General features: G+C 40.0%; 1 protein-coding gene across 1 annotated transcript; it reads right to left on the reverse strand.

Annotated features, from left to right (window-relative positions):
- Positions 1 to 8655: 8655 nt before the first annotated feature.
- sall3a (spalt-like transcription factor 3a) lies at positions 8656 to 20514 on the reverse strand. The gene is made up of 4 exons (XM_020937471.1): positions 20433 to 20514; positions 10229 to 13372; positions 9624 to 9970; positions 8656 to 9087 (listed from the first exon to the last, which is right to left on the reverse strand). The coding sequence occupies exons 1-4, from the start codon at positions 20512 to 20514 to the stop codon at positions 8656 to 8658; spliced, it is 4005 nt and encodes a 1334-aa protein (XP_020793130.1).
- Between the last annotated feature and the right edge of the window lie 2299 nt (positions 20515 to 22813).

Raw genomic sequence — 22813 nt, forward strand, 5'->3', positions numbered from 1 at the left:
CTAGAAAAATAAACATCCTCTCCTCTGACTGATTTTACCTCTGTATAACTATATGCAAACCATATAGCTATTGTTTTTTATGACTGTGTAATGGCCAACAATATGGATGACTTTGTGGGTTTCGTTAAAATTAAGTTAGTCCAGCCAAGACACATGAAGCCATAGTCGGAATACCTTGGCAGACACACTAACAATGTTTGTCACAACTGCCCTGTTTCCATCCCAAGCCCAAATGAAAGAAGTCAGAGAAATATGGGATTACCATGAGTTATTTATGACGCTGAAACCCAAGAGGCCTCTTTATGAAATCATCTCGTCTGATTGGCTGCTCGCTGCTCCTCCATCTGATATGATTTCAAATGGCCCCAGCATCAAAGTGGGCAGTGTAAAGTATGAGCAGTTTTGCACACGTTTAATCAAAATACTGATCTCTATCGGCAGTAGACTGATTGACGCGAGCAGAGTGTTGTGAAATAGATATGCTGCCTGTCATAGTCATTATGGATTTTTCAGTTTGGAGACACTGTGCAGTGAAAGTGCACTTAAAATCACATTGGACCAAGGTAAAGGCGAGACAACCTTTTGAACCTTTACGTGATGCATATTCTTTTTGTCAATGTAGAATGGTCATATTTCAGTATATGGACTTTTTCTTGGTTTCAGACAACATTTAAACACAGTAAAATATAGATTTGGTATAGTTTCATTCAGTGGTTCCAAACCTTTTGTGTCTTGTGTACCTGAAAGCTTTTTTCTCACATGTAAATGGCTCTTTAAGCGAGAACAAAAAGAAATTAATAATAATAACTTATTTGGGTTGAAGGAGGGGGTCCTGTTTGTTTCCATGGAAGTGTTCCTTTGGCTATAATCTTCCATAGTAAGGAATAAATAATATAAATGTCCATAGAGAATGTTTTGAGGTTTTAGCTTTCTATTTCCATGGAATCATATAGATGACATGCTATGTCCAAGTTGCATATTGCACCTTCAAATTTCTGGGAAATCCAGTGAAAGTGGAACAACTGGAGGACATGTAATGAAGTAATGAAGTTCAAAGATGGAGAAATGGAGATAGTTGTGAAAAGAAGAGCATTAGTTGAGCATCCAAAAGTCTGCAGATTATTAAACATGATAGTCATTCAAGGGTTAAACAAAAGAAAATTTGTGCTTCAGTACTAGTCATTGTGCCTTCACAGACATACCATTACCTGTTCACATCCGAACAGGAGTCTTGTACTTCTGCTACCTACACACAGCAGAGACTTATGCAATCAATGGCAGTCCATACTTAATGAACTTTGTGACCTTTAGGAAAATGTACACGGCTTAACCAGATTCTATGTATTTAATAATTCAGGTGGAGTGCATGCTGAATAGAGATGCATCTCTGAAATAGGCAACATCGATATCATTTAGTCCAATGACTGACAGCTTATTGCTTTGGACAATTACTCAAGCATCAGTTACAGTTTTTAAGAAGATTTTGTGTCATGAAAATCTAGTGTGATCTGGGTCTATGTCACATGTATGAAGTTTAGTGAATGTTAAGTATGTGCTGGAGGTAATACTGAGGAGAGGAGCCTACAGTAGCTTGATCTGCCATTGAGATGTTGTGAATGGAAGATCATAGGTGCATTATTGATGAGTGTCAGTTTGTGTTTCAGCTCCAGAGGAAATGATAAGGTGTAATGCAACAGTCTTCTGTGATCATGGACAGCATCGGCCCGGACAATCTGCATACGTCTGATCTACATCTAGACAACAGAATAGTTTTACAATAGTTCTTAAAGTGCAGTGGTCTTTGACAAGCATTTTAGGTGTAATTGTCATGTCTGTATCTATATCACAACAGTAATATAACCTGACTGTTATTGCCATAAAGAGATAGTCAGAACATGATAAAAGAAAAAATAAATAAATGACTGTAAATTGTGTTAAATTGTTCTACATTATATTCAAATGTTCATAGTACATTTATGAAACAGTTCAAGAATGTATTTTAATTGGCAAAATTAGTGTATACTAACAGCATCATGAAAACCAAAACTGTTATAATATTGTTTGTATTTTGATCTTTTGTGTGTGTTCACATGATTATATATGGTGTTGATGTTGAAATTGTTATTTTTTCTGTGCTAATAAGTCTCATTAAAATAAATACAGAAGTAGTAGTGTCCATCCATTACACAAAAAGTTAGATTGATGTTATGAAATATAATACAATATACACAACACAAACACAGGCATCCAAATTTCCTCGTATCTCTCCTGACTGCTATTGCACAGGGCTCATGTTTTCTGTGCTGGTACACTTGATCAATAGACCTGGCCGATTGTAAGCGTGATCAGGTCAGATGGATTATTGCTGCGCAGGAGGCTTTTGTATTGATCCTCTCATCATGTCAATCACCCACAGTGACAAGTCCAAACTCTCCAAATACTGTACATCAGCAAGAACCATCAGCCATCAGCATCAAAACTGTTCAGGTGAAAGGGAATGTCAAGCAATGTGTCTTTGTTTATAAGTTCCATTAGGTTCCAGAGTCTCTCTATATTCTATAAGGCTTGAATATTTTATTTAGATGGAGGCAAGTAAAATATATGATTTTGGTTAGATTCTTTTGGAAATATCTGAAAATGTTATTACATAAATACAGCCAGGGCAATTAGTCACATTCGACAATATGAAAACAACCAGTACGTTTAAAGGTGGACAGTGTAACATTTCTGTGGTCAGTCACCTGCTTTTCTCTGTGGAGTTGCAAATGCTTTGTTGCTCAGTATGGTATTATACTTATTTATGTCCATGGAAACAAGCTGGCAATGCCAACAGTTACAGTTACACCGCTCAAAGAAAGAAAAGAAAGAAAAAAACAAAACAAAAAAGAAGCAAAAGAATCCCACCTACTGTAATGCCGTACTGTGGAACATTTCAAGACAAACAAGAACATCAAGAAAATGGTGATGATAAAAGTACACAGTGCACCTTAAGGCCATTGACTGACAAAAGATAAAGAAATTGTTGGCAGAGAAAAAAAACAAACATCTATACTCCATATTTCATCAAATTCAACAGTTTTTTTTTTTTTTTGCTCTTTTCATTTTTTCTCACTCTAGTAGCGGGGGTGAAATCTCATCTAATGAAGAGCAGATAGCAGAGACTGCTTCAAATCAGTGTTGGGAAACAAGGGCTGCTGCTGAAACATGCAGCCTGTTGTAATATCCTCCATTTCTCCTGCTGGACTGGGCTCCAGCGTGTAACCGATAGTGGCCACATGCATATTTTACACTTCAGTCCAGGTGTTACATTTCAGCACTTGAAAAGGACTGAACAGATTTGGTAAGTAAAAGAGAGGAAAGGACCATTGTACAGACGGTTATGGATTTGTCCTGAAGTCTCTAAATAGATGTATCTGTACATAAATTACCTGTAATGAACTAATATGAAAATATGATAGTTCCTGTTTGTAAGATGCCTGAGACACATAGTTGGGAAAACAGAGCTACATATGACTGAAATATAGTCCCCTCACATCTACATGATGACATCACTGTTAACCACTCTGCAACTATGTATGATTGCACTGACTTACAGAATATTACATTATCATTCTCCTCTTTCAGTGTTGTCTCGTAAAGTTTACATTTTTACAAATTGAAATTGCCCATGTTGAAATTCCATTTACTAACAATGTTTACAAGTAAATGCATTTCTATAGGGTCAGGCACCAAGAACATGTTAAGTTAATGCAACCATTTAAAACTGGAATAAGTCAATATTTATCATTGCATAACTCAATTACAAAACTCCATTTTCTCATAATGGCCTCTGATAATGAGGAAGCGCTCTGTGTGATCATGTGGCCAAAGGGTAGCCTAATGATTGGACAGTTATAGCAAGTCATGACAGTTTATAGTATGGAATTTCATAATGGTTTGGACTAATAAAAGCACCAAGAGGTCTTTGTCTGGATCAGTTTTGACATGTTTCGATAAAAACTGCAAAGACAGAGTAAGCCTCTGTTGAAAAGGTCCAGTCACACATCGGACACCAGAAAGTAAACTAGTGCTACTCACCCAACAAAGACTGAAAATCCCAAGATGTAACAGCAAGTGGAAAGGCCTAATAAGAACCTTCAAAACTTCCCTGCTCCAGGACAAAGCTGATCATCAAAAGCAGTGAAAACAGTCTGAACAAATAATGCCTATACGTTAGGAGAATAAAAGATACAATCAGGCTAGTGCCCTTCTCACCCTCCTCCTCCTTTGAGATCTCTGTGTTGGGAATAATATAAGGCTTGAGGGAGCCGCTCGTGAGATAAAAGGCCACATCACAATGATGATCTCTATCGATCGGCAACCTTGGGCACACAGAGGAGGTCCGGCATTTGTCACGTCGCAGCTCAACCCAATAGCTGATCCGCGCTGCACTCTGATGAATTGGTCCTGTTCTCCAAGTTTGTTTAATTGATGACGTCTTCTCTTGCAGGTGGACCACCACTATGTTCTGCGCATATATTGATTTTGCCAAAACTCGCCCCTTCACTTCCCTCTGTTTAAGGACCCAAGTGCACGAGTTAAAGCCACCTTGACTTAACCTGGACAACAGCAAAGTGTGTGCCCTTCTGAGTGCTTACTTTTAACAGACAAACACAGTTCCACTTTGTTAACACAGAGGCGTGTTGGTTCAACACTATAAACTTCAGGGACTTTTTCAACCCACATCCAAGAGCAGCAGTCTGTGCATACAATGTGAAAATTGGTGAGAACTTCTGAGGTGCAAAAAGGTGGATTCATGGTGCACTGTAGACCACCAGCTCAAACAGGAAAGAGTGAGGGAGGGCCAAGCTCACAACCCGACAGCGGCGCTTCTGGAGAGCATAAGTTCTGTTTTTTTTTTGTTTTTTTTTTGTCATTTTGAGAGAGTGCATGAAAACGAACACTTGTCTGAGCGGGCTAAGCCTCGGCTCGAGTGCAGGAGGTAGAGTCGGCTTTGGGCCATCAAAGGGAAATTCCAGCCTAATGGGGTTTCAAAGTTTCCAATGTGTCCCTGCTCCATCTGCAAAGTGCACGACTTAGCGCTCATGCTAACAAATACTTCAGCTAATGTACATGCTTTTTTTTCTTTCTTTTCTTTTTTCAGTCAATGCACTTTTATGGGACTGGGAATAAAATAATATTAGAACATAAAAGCTGGTGGAAGTGCAGTAGGCTATAACACTGAACAACACAGGACAATTGGCAACATTAAAGGCAGTGCAAACAAAGGCAGAAAATTGTGCAAAAAGGACGACTTTTGGATTTAAAGCACCTATCTGAGATCCCCACGCCCGGAGAATGGGATTGGATTACTGTCGGTTAGATTTACTCTTTGGGCTCTTGGCCACTACATCATCGTAGGGCCCCCTGCCTCTGGATCAATGGGGATATTTACTGCGCCTGTTTCAGGGAGACTTTCACAGTAGGCAGGGCATTAAACAAACAGCCAACAGCCCCGTCCCAATGATGGCCTGTCTCTGCGCACTGGGCCCGTCCTGAACACTGCGCACTGAAAACAGGTACAAATCCAGTCAAGGGAAGATAAAACTCTAAAGGTTATTTTCTTTAGCTGCTCAACAGTCTAAGGCATTTTAAGGCAACCATGTGAATCATCTTATGGTTTTTGCCATAATTATTGTAACCGTGTCTAAAATTATAGTTGTTAAAATGCACACACTTCCATGGCTGCTCATAAACATTTGGCTTTTACCAGTAAAATTAAATTGCACCTCTTAAAATTGTTTGCAGGAGACAATGTGCTGTAGGAAGATTTTTGTATGTTGTATTTTTTCTTTTGGTTATTGGTTAACTTGAGGTTGAGCTGAATTATTATAATGAAAATGACCTGAGGTAAAACAATATGCTGCAGTTGCCCATTGGATTACATTATAAGTTTGATGAACAGCAGTGTTCATGCTGTCTGTCTGGGAAATCATTCGCTAAATGCCAGCACATGAGTGGAAAAATGAGGGGAATGCATGTCAGTTCCTCTTAAATACAGGCTAAATAGGTTCCTTCATAGAGGTAAACAGTCCATATAAGTTTTTTTTTTCTTTTTTCATTACCAGACAATTGCACTTGGTAAGCCCATGTGATCAGCTGACTGTGCAGTGTCAAACAATGCAGTTATAACAGCAGAGATCATCCTCCGTCCTCCCCAGGCTCCAATTCACTAACATGAGACGCCTGTATGTAAGAGCCAGGGTAAAGTAAACATGTGGTGGAGATGAAAGCTGATGTAAGCTGTAATAAAGAGCCAGTCATCATCTTAGTCAATAACGTAAATGAAACTGAAACACCTGCTATAAGCGAAAATGGATTGTTATTGTGGTTCATTTTCATATGTTCATTATAATTTACAGTATTTAAATGCAGATGTGTGTCAGGGTCTAATTCAAATGTGGTTATTTTAGTAGCAATATGCAGAAAACATTGATTCGACTTCAAGCCTTTTATTTATGAGAATAGTTTATAATGAATCAACTCCAGTCGCCAATGTAACCACATGGAGGCTCACAAGCTGTGTACCAGTCCCAAGTCTGAGAAATTCAGAAGGAAATGTGGTTCTGAATTTTATTTTGTTTGGAGATTTAATGAATGGGTTAGAGTTACAGTTTGGAGTTATAGGTTTGGGGTATTAAACAGTTATTATTTAACTATTATGAATTAAGTCTTTCTTCCTGCTTTATTAAAGCTAATTAAGTGTAGTTAAAAGTGTTACTAAATTGTAAATAAGCCCCAACCATTTTTAACAAAGTATTAATAAACTATTTGTTGAATATGAATTATGTCTTATGTTTAATTAACGCTAATGAAGGTGTAGTTATGATGATGTATAATCAGTATTTTTGTTCTTATGAGTTCAACATTGAACAAATTAAATACCATAATAAAGAAAGTATTAATGCTTTGTAAATTTCTTGAGTGTGACTTGCCTATACAAAGCCTAAATAAGAAGTCTGTAATCTACTGATCTACTGAGCCTTATATTCAGATAGTCCTTCACCTGATCTGCTTCATGCCCCACACTGGGTTAATCCAGTAATAGACATCTGAAGACACTTACATTTTTGGTACTTTATTCTGTTGTGGGTGTTTGTGTGTTTGAAACTGTGTGAACACATGCAGCCCATGTGTGAAGTGTAAGCCACTATGACCAGCTGCACAATAACTCACTTCACTGACACTGCACTGATTTACAACACACAAAAAGTGTATGCATCCCATTATTGTTATTTATTTTTGTGCTTGCAAAAATAAATAAAAAATAAAACTGTGTATTAATGTGTGTAGGCATATACAGTGTTTAATTTGCTTGTGCTCAATATACAATATAAGATAATGGACTATTACTGAAAAGCCCTAAAAGTATTAAAAGTTTAACAGTGAATGTACATGGATTGATTGATTTATTATTGTCATTGGTAAAGTAAGTAATTATAAATACATTTTATTCTGTGGAAAAAGTAATAAAATAAAATAAAGCACTATCAGATGCAGCAGACACCAGTTGTGTGTATTTTTTTTATTTACGAAGGTTTGATTGAGTGATGAGTTGAACTCACATATGCAGACTGGCAGAGTGGTATGCTTGGAACAATGGGAACAGCACGTTATAGCTCAGTCAAAATGTTAACGGTAACTCACAGACAAAACGTCTTTGTTTTAAAAAGTGCATTCACAAACATGACAAATACTTTCAACTCAGGATGTCTATCTTTATGTGATACAAAATATGCATACCTGTTTTAGATTTGTCTGTATTTCTATACATAGATATTTCTCCAAAATGATCATTACTTATTTTCTTTTTACAAAGGTTAAAAGCAGGGTTGTGGTCATATAGCAGCTTCAGATATCTTTAACATCTTCCTTATGTAACGACGGCCCCGCATATCCGTAGATATCCCCAAAACTAATCATTTTCCTTTTTTTTGTTCAACCCAGTGAACATACCGTCTGTAGTGAAAGATATATTCCTCAGTGAAGCCTGCAGTCTAGAAAAAATGGATCAATAAAATGCCTGGGCCATTAAATATATTTTTGTATACCCGCTTTTTTGTCAATATCATAAATACTAAAGACACAGGACAATATCATAAGACAATGCTGGGAGACTAAATGTAAAATTGTTCAAACATTATTTTTCAAGTTTTCTAGTTTATGAAAAAAAATCAAGCGAGCACAGAAACACTAAAACATCAGTCATTTCTTCAGTCCGTCCACAGCTCTTTTAATGAGCTTCATAAACCATAGAAAGAGACCTAAGCTTTCCTCTTTTCTTTATGTGTCCCCTTCAGTTAAGATGCTTGTCCATTATCAGTGAGGCAGGGTCCCGGTTTGGAAAAAAATTCAAAGCAGTCAAACATACTGAGAAAAAACAGTACCATGCAAATCTTGCAAGACGGCGTATTCTCGAACGAGACAAAATATTCTTCATATATATCACTTGAAGGAATGGGCGAAAGGCAAAGACTGCTATTCATTACTAAATTCTATATTTCCAAAACCAAACGAAAAATACAGTATTTCTCCTGTACATACATAGTATAGTATGACTGTCCATCTCATCTGGTCTTTAGTCTTTGCCAAACACCTAGCTTGGAATAAACTTATTTAATTGATCCCAATTTCTTTGTTCTCCTCCATAAACCTGGAAAATGGTCGACTTGCCCCGACCTCCAGTGCGGTCTTGTCCATAGCAGTCATGGGTGGGCTGCTTCCAGCGTGCACCCGCTCAATCCCTCCTGGCATGGGCCCTAAAGAGGTGATCCCTGTGCCCCCCAGGCTCACAGGCAGCTGGGTGATGCCACCGTTCTGGATGACAGAGATCTCATTGTTTTTCATGGCCAACCCGTTGGTGATGGCGGCGGCGTACTGATTCCAGAAGCCTGGGTCCACGTTCATGGCCCGAGCAGCTAAGTCCTTCTGGAAGATCTCACTGAACTTCATGGCATCACCACCTAACAGAGCCATGGGGTTCTCCACAGACAACCGCCGACCTCTGCGGGCTGGGGCATTGTTCCACATGTGCGTGCCCATATGGACCTAAAAACAACGCAGAGAAGATGGACTGAGAATGAATTATCTGAAAATATTGTTTACACTGTGATGTATGTTGAAAACAAGAAAGGTGGATATGGTTCAGAATAATACATAGGTTTTAAGATAATAATTCATTCTCTAAATAATAATAATAATACATTTTAAAATTATATTTTAAAACTTAACTTTTTTTTTTTTTTTTGGAAATGCAAGAAAGCAAGGCATTTTCTCAGTGCAATTAGAAGCTTTACTACCTAAATATAATTGACAAAAACTAAAAAAAAAAAAAAATATTACATTTTTACCAGACAGATAGACAGATGTATAGATAGATAGACAGACATATAGATATAGATGTAGATGTAGATGTAGATGTAGATATAGATGTAGATGTAGATGTAGATATAGATATAGATGTAGATGTAGATGTAGATGTAGATGTAGATGTAGATAGATATAGATATAGATATAGATATAGATGTAGGTGTAGGTGTAGATATAGATATAGATATAGATAGATAATAGTAAATGTTTCTTACCTTGAGGTTGCCTTTTGTGGTGAAAGCCCGTCCACAGATGGAGCAGGCGAAGGGTTTCTCTCCGGTGTGTGTGCGCTCGTGGATCTGCAGGGCACTGGCTGAGGAGAAGTTCTTCCCACATGAGTGGCAGTTGTGCTGCTTGGGGGTGCGTCTGGGGGGCGGGGGAGCGAGCATGGGGTTCAGGCTGGAGCTCATGGTGGAGCTCATGGTGGTGCTCTGGGGCGGTGCCGCGTGGCCCTGCATCCCTACAGGCAGGTGTGAGCTCTCACTCAGGGACTTCCCGTGACCATTCATCTCCATTTTGATCATGTTGGATGCAGTGCTGGCCAGACTGGGAGTGTTCAAACCTGGAAGACAAATTTAAAGTAAATATTGGTAATTAATACAACACATAAACAAATAATATAAAGTGATATAGCAATAATAAATCACCAACAATATTTTATTATCAAGTCTTATATTTATAGATGTTTTCAGAAGAAGGGTGAAAATGTTGAAATGTCTTTTCCTATATAGTGATAACCTATTACCTTGTAGTATAAGGCTGACTTTATAATGTTCCTAAATTATATATTATGTATTGGATATAGTTTTGGCACACTCACCTCTATCTCTATTCAGGAACAGCATGTTGAAGTGGCTCTCCTCCTTGATAAAGTGCCTGCCAGGTTGAGTGGCAGTCAGGTCAAGAGCCCCAGTGCCTTCCATGGCAGCGAGCGGAGATGGAGTCTCTGATTTTTCCGACTTCACTGTTGCCAAGCTGCCTGTATTGTTCTCAGGACCCTCCTCTGTCATCATGACGTTGCTATTGTTATTATTGTTGAGTATAATTGGCGACTTGGACCGCTGGCTCTCCGAGTGGCTGTGCGAGGGGGACAAGTGCTGCATGGAGCCGGAGGAGTCGGACAAAGCGGGGCTCCCCAGGCTCTGACCTTCTGTGTCTCCCACTGCAGACAGGGAATCAGTGGCAAAGCAATCGTTCTCCCCACCAAAGCTGCTGCTGCCGTTCAGGGTTGGCTTCTGACCAGTTGTGCGGGTCATGTTGGCAGTGGAGTCAATCATCTTCATCTGGTTCTCCATGGCAGCTATACTGGAGTTTACAGAAGGGGGAGGGGAATTGCCAGGGGAATACACTTTTGGTACATCCACTACATCTACATCTTTTAAGTCAGGTTCATCATCAATTGCCGCCTCCATTTCATCGAGAAGGTCATCATCATAAGTGCTCATTGCGTCTAAGCTCTTTTCGTCAAAGCCGATGTCAGTGTCCATTTCTTGGATGCTTTCTGGGACAGGGGTGTTAGGGATCTGCCCCCCCATGTGCATACGGATGTGCTGCTGTAGCACCACAGCGTTGGTGAACTTCTTCTGACATATGGGACATGAGTGCTGGACCCGGAGAGGAGGTTTAGATCTGTGCACGCCAAAGTGAGTTTTCAGATTGCCCTTGGTGGTAAATGCCCTCCCACATATCTTACATTTAAAGGGCCTCTCTCCAGTGTGGATTCTGTAGTGCATCTTCAGAGCACTCTGACAGCTCAGCACACGGTGACAGATGACACACTGGTTTGGGTCAGTCATCTTCTTGTCAATATTCTCCACCAGCTGCTGCAGTTTTGATGTTTCTGAGGTTTGCATAGAGTCTAGAAGGCCTCCAAAAGGAAACTTGGCCTTGAACTGGTCAGACAGCATGGGGAGAACAGGGTGGGAAACTGCATTTGAGGCAGAGTTAGGGCTGCCAATGGGCTCTGTCACCTGGCCTCCACTGGAGCATGTGGTGGATGTTACAGTGGTAGACAGAACCACTTGAGTGACTGTAGTTGTTGTGGTGGTATTGTCCCCTGGACGAGTGGGACAGCTCGGGGGAAGCAGAATGCCTTCAGCTCTTAAGTGAGGGACATCACTCCCTATGTTGAGCTTTGGGGATGGGGAAGTAGTGGTCAAACCAGAGTCATTAATAATGTTAGGGGAGAGAGATGCGCACTCACTAGAGGGAGGAGAGGGTCTCTGTGGAGACCTGTTGAGTGGAGTAAGACTTGGAGAGTCGCCAAAGCCACCCATCATACTGGGTAGAGTGGGAGGCAGCTGCAGCCCTACAGATGTGGACACAGTGGGGAGGACAGGCTTGCTGTCTAACCATGTGGTGACAGGCTTTTCTGGGGGCAAAGACATGCCATATGGTATGCCTGAACTAGTAGGCACATTGTCCAGATATTCTGGCACTGGGTATGGGTTCATTTGAATATGTGGGTATTTTTCTTTGTGTCTCTGAAAATGCACTTTGAGATTGCCCTTGGTGGAGAAGCGGTTTCCACATATGTTGCATTTGTAGGGCCTCTCTCCAGTGTGGGAGCGCAGGTGGATCTGCAGGGCACTGTCACTGCCAAACACCTTGGCACAGAAGCGACACTTATGCTTGAAGAATGGGTCATCAGAGCTGGGCTTAGTGTCAAACACAGACACATTTGGGGGCTTCCCTTTACGGTGCTTCATGAGCGCTGAGAGAGGGTCCAGAGCATTGGCCGTGGCTGCGATGCTCGCGAGAGGGTTAGGGAAGATAACACTGCTGGAAGAACTGTGAGGTATCAGTGGCATGTTAGAGGCAGAGCTCAGCAGGCTGCTGTGGCTGAGAGCTGGAGGAGTGCTGGAGTTTCTGGGTAGTGCCACACTGTTAGTGAGGCCTGCTCCTGCTGTTACACTACTGCTACTGCTAATGTTTGTGCCTGTGGACGAGCAGGAGGGTAGGAGAGATGAGAGGCCCGCAGAGGCTGGAGGAGGAAATACGGGACTGTTAGAGGAAGTGTTGGGGATGGAGGAGTTGTTAGACTGCTGACCACCACTTTGTGGTGTTTGGGAAAGAGGCCCCTCCATTGCAGAGGTCAAAGGTGATGGCCCTTGGCCATTAAGTGTGGCTGGCAACCTAACAGGCAGCTGATGGACAGGGGGAGTGATGAAGCTGTGTAGCTGCAGCTGACTGGGGACAGGGGGGATGCAGGAGGAGACAGAGGCCTGACTCACAGATGTGCTGTGGTGGTTGAGCTGAGGCTGTGAGGCAGACTGTCTGTTCATCAGAGCCACCTGACTACGGATCTGTTCGATCAGCTGCAGCTGGTGAATCTGCTGCTGCTGCAGGGCCATGAGCTGCTCCAGGATAAGAGGGATGGCCATAGTGGAGACTCCAGAGCCCGAGGCCCTCACACTTTGAGAGAACTGTGCCACAGCCACTCGAGTGCCCTGCAGGGTCTCCAGGGTGACGTTTGTGCTGGGCATGGCGTACGTGCCGAGGCTGGAGGGAAGATCGCTGAGCGGAGGTAGAGAAGGGTCGGGTTCAGGCGAAGTCATGTCTCTCTCATCTGGATCCAGGCCCTTTTCAGGAGACAAGTCCAGCTCCATCTGTTCGTCGTCCTTTTCTAGGACACTGACCCCATCTAAGGCTACTGTGTCAGGCATGTCCTCCCCCTCGCCGACAGGGCTGTGGCTGCCCTCCCTGGGGTCCTCACTGTCCTCCTGCTCACTGGGACAACTGGGGACAGGGGAGGACTCTCCGGGGTACTCCTGAGAGGGGTTAGGAGTGTCCTCATTCTCATTGACTATGAGCACCAGCGGGTTCTTGGTACAGCTGTTTAAATGTTCACAGAAGTCGGCCCATTTGAAGAACTCAGCACAGCACTTCTCACACACGTGCGTCTCCTCACTGCCACTGCGACTCTCGTTCCCACTGTCTGCGTCCTCCAGCACCTCACCCCGACCTGAAGGTGAGACGGTCCAAAAAGAGAGGGGAGGGAGGGAGAAAAGAGAAAAGGAGAATTAATGAATAAATAATCGATAAAGAATCTACACATATTTTGCACAGCAGACCTGCAAAGATTTAACCTTTGATTTTTTCCCCTCTTTTAACATAACCAAAATCAATATTCTTTTTATTTTTTTTACTCTGAACAAATTGCCGTAGTTCACCAATTCTCAGACCCGGCTCTGTGCGTTCACACCCACTCCATAGAGCCAGCTAATAATTTTCTTTGTGCAATCCATCAAATTATGAGGGCCTATCAATTGTGGATACTGCCGCTTAATGAAATTCCATAGAAGCTATTGATTTCCAATATTTCATACAATTCACAGCTGCCTCATCTGTTGGGTACAAATCAGGACTTTGATGGCCACATTAGGATTCCCCTCTGCTATCAAAGCCATTTGCACCTGAATTTCAAAAGCCTTTTTGAATTGCCAATGTAATATAGATTTAAATATAATGTCTCATGCTAGGTATATTTTTGAATCTCATTATTGATTGGAGTATTTCTGTGTCAGTCACTAGTAAACTGATACATTTAAATGTTTTGTATACCTTTTTCACACAAATACATTTATTTAAAATGTGTTGCTTTTTATTTTCTTTTTTGTTCTTTTCTCCTTAACCACTTTTTATTCTCTCTCTCTTTCCATGGTGCCATCTAAAAAAGACAAATTATATGCTGGTGCCATAGTAGCATACTCTCTGATTGGTTGCATATGTTTAATCACAGTTGTAGGAAGCCACTTCCTTTTCCACATGCAACCAGGAGGAGAAATAAGCGGCTTCAATTCCGGACAAAGAACAAGCCACACCTGCTTATACTTTGATAACTTTTACTACCACCCCTGTAAAATTGTGTATACAAATATGAGAAATATCTTAAATAGTATCTTATTTATTTATTTGTATTTGTATATGTATATATTAATTTAGCTTTTAATGTAATCATTTTTGTTAAATGCATTCAATATTCTTAATAGGCATTAATTATAATTAACATACAGCACACCTTTGTGAATTCACACATTACATAATAACAAATAAATAGTTAAAAAGTGCAATATTTGTACATATATACATGTTAAATTGCTAATTATGTAATTGTAATGATCAGTTTCTAAAAAATCCTATAAGCACACATTGCATGTGTATAAATCACCTTTCCGCAGTGGGTGAAAAAAAGCCATGTTTCATACAGTGTCTTTTGAGAGGGCCACACATAAAACATTCATGCGTATTACATTGAGTCATTAGTGAAGAAATTTATCACTGCTGTAATTTCTGGCTGAAGGGGTCTTGAGCTCTGAGGGTCTGGGTTGTGCAATCCCATCAATTATCTATAAAGCTTTAAGGACACCACGTCAGTGTATAGGACATTATAAAAAATACAAATATAAAAACTCTTAATATGATTCAAAATTTAGCAAAACATCTGTAATCCGTCATGAGAACTCTTAAACACAAGCTGACAAGTGAAAAGCAGCAAGTGCCCAAAGTGCGACACGTGACAGCAGGCGAAAAATCTCCTTAGGCCAGCAGCGGACAGCCCGCCTCATTTCCATAATTGAGGGGTGAAAGGTCAACGCAAATGAGTAGGCATTGTGTTGAGCTGATTAGTTATTAGAATGGTATTACTGTCAATCTCTTTCATTCATTCATACAATTACAAGCAAGGGCCTTTGTATGAGGCTGACCTTGTGGAGAAAAATACACACGTGAACAAAGGCAAATAAAGGATTTGAGTAAACTGAGAATGTCATTTTATAGATACTACATAGATACAAATAGTACTACTATCAGTGTAGCCTTTCATATTTTTACATAAGACAAATATTATACCAAAATACAAAATACTTTATGTATGAAAAATGTGTTAAACCTAAAGAATAGTAATACAATTGTATATTATAAAAAAAAATGTATACCTTTTAATATTATTTTAATCATAAATTTAAACAACATTTTTGGAACATAACAATACTATAAATGTTCTTTTATATTATTCAAATTGTAATTTTGAAATGAATAAATTATATTTATTGTTACTGTATAACACATCTAAAAGTAATGTACATAGTCTTATATCCCATCTTGATGGGATATAACAGAGCATATATTTAACATGTTTGTCAAATATTTATATATTAATTGATATATTCATTAATTCTGTATAGCATTTAAAGAGTCATATACCTTTCTTTCCTTTCTTTAGTCTAATGCATATGTAAAGTTGAAACAGGTCAGTGAGGAGATTGTGGACATTGAATCCCTGCGTTCCTTATCATGCTAAGCAATCTTTGGCATGCTAACTGAAACCGCTAATCTGACATATTATATCAGAGCAGCTATTCATGCTTTCCACTCTTCCACTCAGTGTCACAGTACAGGCATTCAATAGGAATCAGGAGTTTACAAATCATCCCATTCTTTACAAATTACACTTTTTCTCACCAAGTTATGACACACCAGTCAAATGCACACTGTTAGAGACAACTGTAAGCACACTGAAAACATTGCTGCAAATGCACATTTAAAAGAGCATGTTTTTTCTTCTATTATATGCAACAATTCAACCACAGTATTTAAAATGTATACCTTATTAAAAACTCTACATTATCAAAAATAATCCATTATCTGTATTTAGAATAACGAGCCCAGTCACTGTAGAGGTAATCTGACAAACAATAGAATACAACGTTGCTGCCTCTACAAGAATGCCATTGTGCGTTAGCTGCATCGTTTTGCATTACTCCACTATAATGTGTGTGTGTGTTTTAAAGCTATCGTGGCCAGTGATTTCATGCACGCACCATCAGCAGAGTGCCCTGAGTGTGAGCGCGTGTCATCACTGCAGACCATGGTACAGTTCTATATCTGCAGCTACACTGGGGCCTTTGTCATTGGCTGCAGATGCCACACCGCCAAAACATTAACGATTTGTTTGTGTAAGCATTTGCAATACAGTATTCAATGACGGCACGCTGTCCAGATCACTCCATCAAGCCTCAAGACAAGACTTATTCTGACATTGTTGGAATATGACTTTACAGTAATTCAAACAATCTACGGAAAGCTTTTATACACAATTGTGAAAATGCATAAATTAATAAAACTTTGAAATTTATGTTTTAAACTAATTGTGTTTTGAGGTATATTTTATATTGTTTTGAGAGATGACTGATTGTACTGAGCAAATGTACATTTTAGTTATTTCTGTATCTAAAGGTTCTGTATGATATGGATTTTGTAGCCTGTGCTGCCAGGTGACTGGGTGGTGGAGCTGTAGTACATATACAGGAAAACACGCCTGCCTCGCTGTTGTGGGTTCAAATCCTGCAATCTGCTAAATCTTTCTCCCCACTTGGTCCTTATGCCCTGTCCACTCCAAAAACATTTGTGCTTAAATGATTCAAGTCAGACTATATTTCTGTAACATCTGTGCATTAAGACCAGTTTATTGTCAGGTCTCTGCTTAAAGTACTTCTTGTTTTTCTGAGAACAAAATACTCTTAATGTCCATAGCCATTATACTGTATCTTTGACTGATCTTTACAAATCCTTTTCTTCTGATTCTCCTCTCTGCTCCCTCCATACACAAATATCACTTCTTGTTCATGTATTTTCTATACTAAGTAGTAATTAAGATACACCATATTTCAGTGGCTTTCTGGACATCTTTGGAAAAAAAACTATTTGGGTGGTCCAACAGTCAGCACCCCAGGGATTAAAATGAAGATCAACAATACAGAAAAAGTGTGTGTGACAAACATATTGTAACTATGGTCTTAACGTTGGTCCTGCTGAAAATATTGGTTGATTCAACAGGCGGACAAAAATGGAATAAATAGAACTCATAAAAACTCAACTAAATCAAAGTTTGAGTTACTCAACCATGCCAAAAATACAAAAAAAGACAAAATGTGCAAAAAAGGCACACTAAAAGACACAAACTTCAAATTCAAGAATAGTTTGAAAAAAACTTGAGACAGATTGTTGAAATTCATTTTGTATGTAAGTTAAAAGGAAATCCCACCGTCATAAACCTAAATAAGCTTTATAGTAAAGCTCCCTTTGTAGTTGACACTTTCTAGGACATATATAGACTCCTCTTCCAAGGTCACCATGGCTACAGCGCATGTTCTAATTGTACAAAGATCGTGACATCCATCGCTGCGACCTGCTGTCTGGGCCCGAGACAAAGGTTAAGTCAGCGAGCTTTATAAACGCACTCTTAAAATCGGCCCCCCTTCACCCCTTCCTGTCCTAACACACACAACACCACAGCCTCAACCCTGGGGGGCACCGTCCCAGAGATCTGAGATGCCAGTCAAGGGATTCTAGCATACAATTTTACTTTTGATTTGATCTTAAAATACATAACACTAAATATTTCAAAATATCAGATAAATACAGCCTTGGCTACAAATATTATATTTTCTAACTTTTTCTCAAAAACAATATGCCATATTGTGTTTCACTTTCATTCAGTTTCATTTCATTTATATTTTACAATATCCAAACAACAGCCACCTCTTTACAATGTTAGCTTCTTCATGTAAATGTTTTGTTAATAAGTCATAAATCCCCAAATGTAATAATGTCCCCCTTCACTCTCATTGTCCCTTTTAAGCCCACGATTCATTGGCTGGTTTGGCCGATTTTGTTGGAACTTCTACATCCCTCCGACATCATACAAGAGCATTTGTCAGGGCCGAGCGATCAATAGTGTCATCGGTAGCTGTGGCACAAACGCGATGATGGCAGCTCCACAGAGCGACAGGGGTGTCCACAACAATACAATCCCAATGTGGTGCTTCTCTTGCTATGACATGTGTAACATGGGGCTCTGAGGCACTGCTCTGCGACCTGGCCTGCTGTTATTACACTAAAGTGTGGAGAGGTATACAGTGTGTACTGTGTGTACTGTGTATACTGTGCTCGCGCTAACCATAGGGATTGTTTTCTGCCACGTCTGCTTCAGAAACAAGCGCCTCTGTGTATGGACATAGGACATTCCAGAGCTACTTGGCTCCTCAGCAAAACGCCATTGACATTGCAAGCTTGCCAAAACAGAACAGATATTTAAAAATACAAATTATATTTTAAAATACTTCTATCTAAATCCTTGCCAACACTCAATATTTTCTTTTACTGTAAAACACTGATTTGAAGAAAAATAATAATAATAATAATAATTAATTTAAAAATCCAATAATGATTTACTTTATCCATCCCTACTACTGTATTTGTTTGCAACAACACATATTAAATACGCTATTTTAAATCTATAATTTCAATACAAATATATAGATCAAATATAAATGTATAAATATATCCTTTGTCCAACTTCTTGTAGAACTAAATTCTTAAATCACTCTTGATTCTATTCTAGTCCTTAAATCTTATTCTATTCATTAATTTCCTCAAATAGAACTATGTGTATTTTGAAACAACAATCTTTTTAAAACAAAACTGAGGTAAAAATAGGCTTCACTACTTTAAATGCTTACAGTGCTAAAATTCCTCTATCTCCTCCTGAGTTTTCCCACTTGACATTCCTCAATCCTACAGGAGAGCAACCTGATGGATGCTGCGTATCACCGTCTGGAATCTGAGGCATCCTGACACTGACAGCACAGCGTTCAAGTTCCAATGAGATTTCCCTTCAGAAAATCAAGAGAAAAACAGACAAAAAAGGAGCAAGGAGTGATCAGTGAGTCTCGCCCTTCAAAGCAACATTTCCTCATGCAAAGAGAGCAGTACCCTGGAGATTACATCATGCATTTCTATTCCAAAGGAGCCTTGCAAAGTGTGTGTCTGTGATGTGTGTGACTGGGCGTGTGTTGGACCACCACAGACAAGACATAAATAATTTGGGGTAAAAAAAAACAAAAAACTTGTCACACATTGTTTATATAAAACAGATTTTTGTTCAGTTCAAATATTAAGAGCTGTATCATTTACATCTCTGGTTTGTTATTTTAAAAAAATAGGCCTATATGGTAAAATATATTAATAGCCTATATAAAGCTGTGCCAACTGTTAATATGTGAAATGCATAATAAAGACTACTTTCCATTGAGTATTTTTTGATCAGAAGTAAGCTATGAATTGTAAAGTTGTTAGGCAAATCCCATAATTCCGGCTTTGTTTTGTCTTACTTTGAAGAGTGTCCAGTTTTTCAAAGGAGATCGTCATTGCGCAAAAAGCAGAGCACATGCAAAATAAGACATGAATGGGTCCTTTTTAAATTCCACATGGCGAGGACGAGTTGTGTCAGCCGGTCCTGTCCACATTGTGAGCGAAAGAGAACAAATCAAGTGTGCCAAATTTATGTGAGGGCGGTAAACAAAAACATTTCCATGACAAAAACTAGGCTTCGACTTACAAGTGAAAGCTTTTCCCCCGAAGAACAGGGGCTGCACGGGAACTGAACACCCGGGTGAAAAATAAAATAAAAACGTGCGTATTATAATTATAAATAACATGGAAAGATTCTGCTTTGGATCTACGTTGGTATATTTTGGACACTTAGTGACAAAAAACAGATATTACTGTGCGTATTTAGTGCGTAAATTGCGCATTTCAAAGAAAATCTAAACATATTTCCAAGTGCGTCTTTTTCTCTTTTACAGAACGCGGCCTCATGGAAGGCCTAGTCATACAATATCATAATCATATCGGGGCCTTCTGTAATTTCATATTTTCATATTTCAAATTCATAAAATTTTTGCTGGAAAAAGTACATAAATGGCAATTGCCGGAAACGATGGAAAGTGTCTCGTTCGTCCATATTTATAAAATCAAAAACTTTGAAATCAAAAACTGATTTAATAAAAACTGCCTTTTAATAGAGCTCGGTATTAGACGAGATACACAGGCTATTGCCCATGTTTAGTACATACTTCAGAAAGAGGGCAAAGTGATTAAAATAGGTTAAACAAAAATAGCTCTAAAAACTGAGGGCAGGTGCCCGGTTCACCCCAGTGTCCCGTCCCACTGAGTCCACTCACCGTGTTCGGAGATCACTCCTGCCAGCGCTGGGTCTTCGTCCGACTTGAGGTGCTGAGGCTTGGCTTGCTTGCGTCGGGACATGCTGCTAATGATGCTGCTGGCGACGTTTGTGCTCTCGGTGTTTTGGCGCTCCGGGATGTGCCTGCGTTGAGCAGATACATCAGCGAACAGGCGAGTGAATCAAACACGCGCTGAAGTTGAGAGGAGTGTGCGCGCTGCAGGACGGGGAGGAATCATAAGTCGAAATTAGTTGTTGGTCTTCGCTCGCTGATGTTCGTCGGATTGCGCATGTCGCTATAATAATTATGATAGTGAATAATGCCTGGCGATTAATGGCACTGTGTGAAGGTGGGGAGGGTTGGCTGCAGTCCAGCGGACGCGCATTGGATATGGTAATGAGGGACGGACTTAGCAATTAGCCGCTTCACTCTCAGACTTTATCCGTGTCTTTTTCTCTTTACTCCCCAGCCTTCCCCCGCCTCACAACAACTTGACAAAAAGCGAGCCTCTTCTTCTTGTACTCGGCGCTGGGGGGTCTACAGGGGTACCGTCAGCCTCTCTCTCTCCTCCTTCTACAAAGTGAGGATTCGCCGTGAAGTGGCTGTCATCTTCATCTCTCTCTCTCCTTCATAACTTCATAATTTACTTACACTCGAGAAGCTCGTCAACTCTTCTCCGCGCCTGTTTAGTTCTGTCGTCAGAATGGATGCGCAAACTTCTCCACAATAACAAAAAGTTCGACTTTGTATGTTAATACGCGGGTCCTGTCTCCAATCTTAGACAGTGCTCAATTTCTCCAAATATGACGCATTTGAAGTGTTCCACGAGGAGAAAGGTACTTCGGAGCTTGAGTTCCTGCCTGCCCCGTCTCCTGCTCTCTCTGTAGCCGTGCCGGAGTCTAGTGTCCCGGCTGCCTTTTCGCTTCGGTGCACTTTCCAAACTAAAATAAAGGAGTCGTTTATCTTCAGATCTTCAAATAAGACACTTGAGCGCACAGATGCAGTCAGAAATACGCTTTTCTCTGTCCAAAGTTCTCGCCGCTTGGTCTGGATCTCTCCGCTCTCTCCCTCTCTGTGTGTCCGCCGTGTGTGCGTGGAGTGGGGCACTGCGCTGTGTGGCTGAGAGTTAACCCCGCGACGAGCAGCGGAGGAAAGGTTCAGCCCATTGCTTTGAGCCACCACTAGGATGTACCACCACGTTACTGTTACAATAGAATGTCTTCCAGAGGCAAAGGCGCACACACAGACAACACACAGTTTTGACCTGCATATCATGTAGCCCATTACCTATTCCGCATCTATTTCAAATCTTTACACATTTAAGCTGAGGGCACATAGGCCTAGAAGAAAACGTGATTTTGTCTTTTTCACCTTCAACCTGCAATTTCATGTAACGACGTAAGATGTTTAGAGACACAGGCTACTGTACATTTGATGAGAACATTAGATGTGTGTATGTTTAAAAATAGGCTACTTAGTCATTTTTTTCATACATGCGAATTAAATATTTGGATTAATTAACTGCTGTGCTGACCACAATACTGACGTTTTGTGTATGCTTTACAAAATAACCATCAGATAAATGTAGCCAAATTGAAAATGATTTTGAAATAAAAATAATAATAAAAAAAAATCATGTTCTTACAGAAATTGTGGTCTGTAGTCAATAGAGTTATTGCCTGTTTTAGTATCATTACGCATTGTGCCAAATTCAGATGGAAATTATCTTAAAATTGTTTTATAATCAATAGCACACTAAAATGGCTTTAATATCATGGTATATAAAGATAAATGTTTTTTTCTTTTTTTTTTTTTTAGAAGCTCAAAACGAAACTGTGTAATTAGGTGTGCATTACAAAAGAGAAATCTTTAAATATTCGGTGAAAGGGGTTTGTCTGTCTTTAGGCACCTGCTCCTTCTATTAAAACACGTTTACTGTCACCAGACGTCCTGTTGTTTTGACAGAAGGGGGCACTTGCCTGAGAGAGCCCCGCACCCGCCCCTCTCTGTCTGTGGGACCTGTCTATCCGCTTTGCTTCATATGAAATCTGTTGACAACAAGGTCGTTCTGCCTGCGCAAACTTTCCTCTGCTTTTTTTTTTCTACATCTATCCCCAGCACCTACAACGTATGCCCAAAAGCCTGTTATTATCTGGTATTAATAGATGCAGCCCCAGGAAGACAAAATCAGCTATTGATAATTGCAAGGAGTATACGGCAGCAACTCTATCGATCGGCGTGTCCTCCACTCCCCTGCTGCTGAGAGATAAGGAGACACAGTCTTTAGAGCAATATAATTTCTTTTGACCTATCTGCTTGCTACAGACTTATGATGAATAGCCAGAGTGGCTCAAGTCCTTTATCACCAAAGTTACCCCCTT

This window comes from Boleophthalmus pectinirostris, unplaced genomic scaffold (genome assembly GCF_026225935.1).
Source record: "Boleophthalmus pectinirostris isolate CB_2022bp ecotype Guang Dong unplaced genomic scaffold, ASM2622593v1 HiC_scaffold_6, whole genome shotgun sequence".
Taxonomy (NCBI): Eukaryota; Metazoa; Chordata; class Actinopteri; order Gobiiformes; family Gobiidae; genus Boleophthalmus; species Boleophthalmus pectinirostris.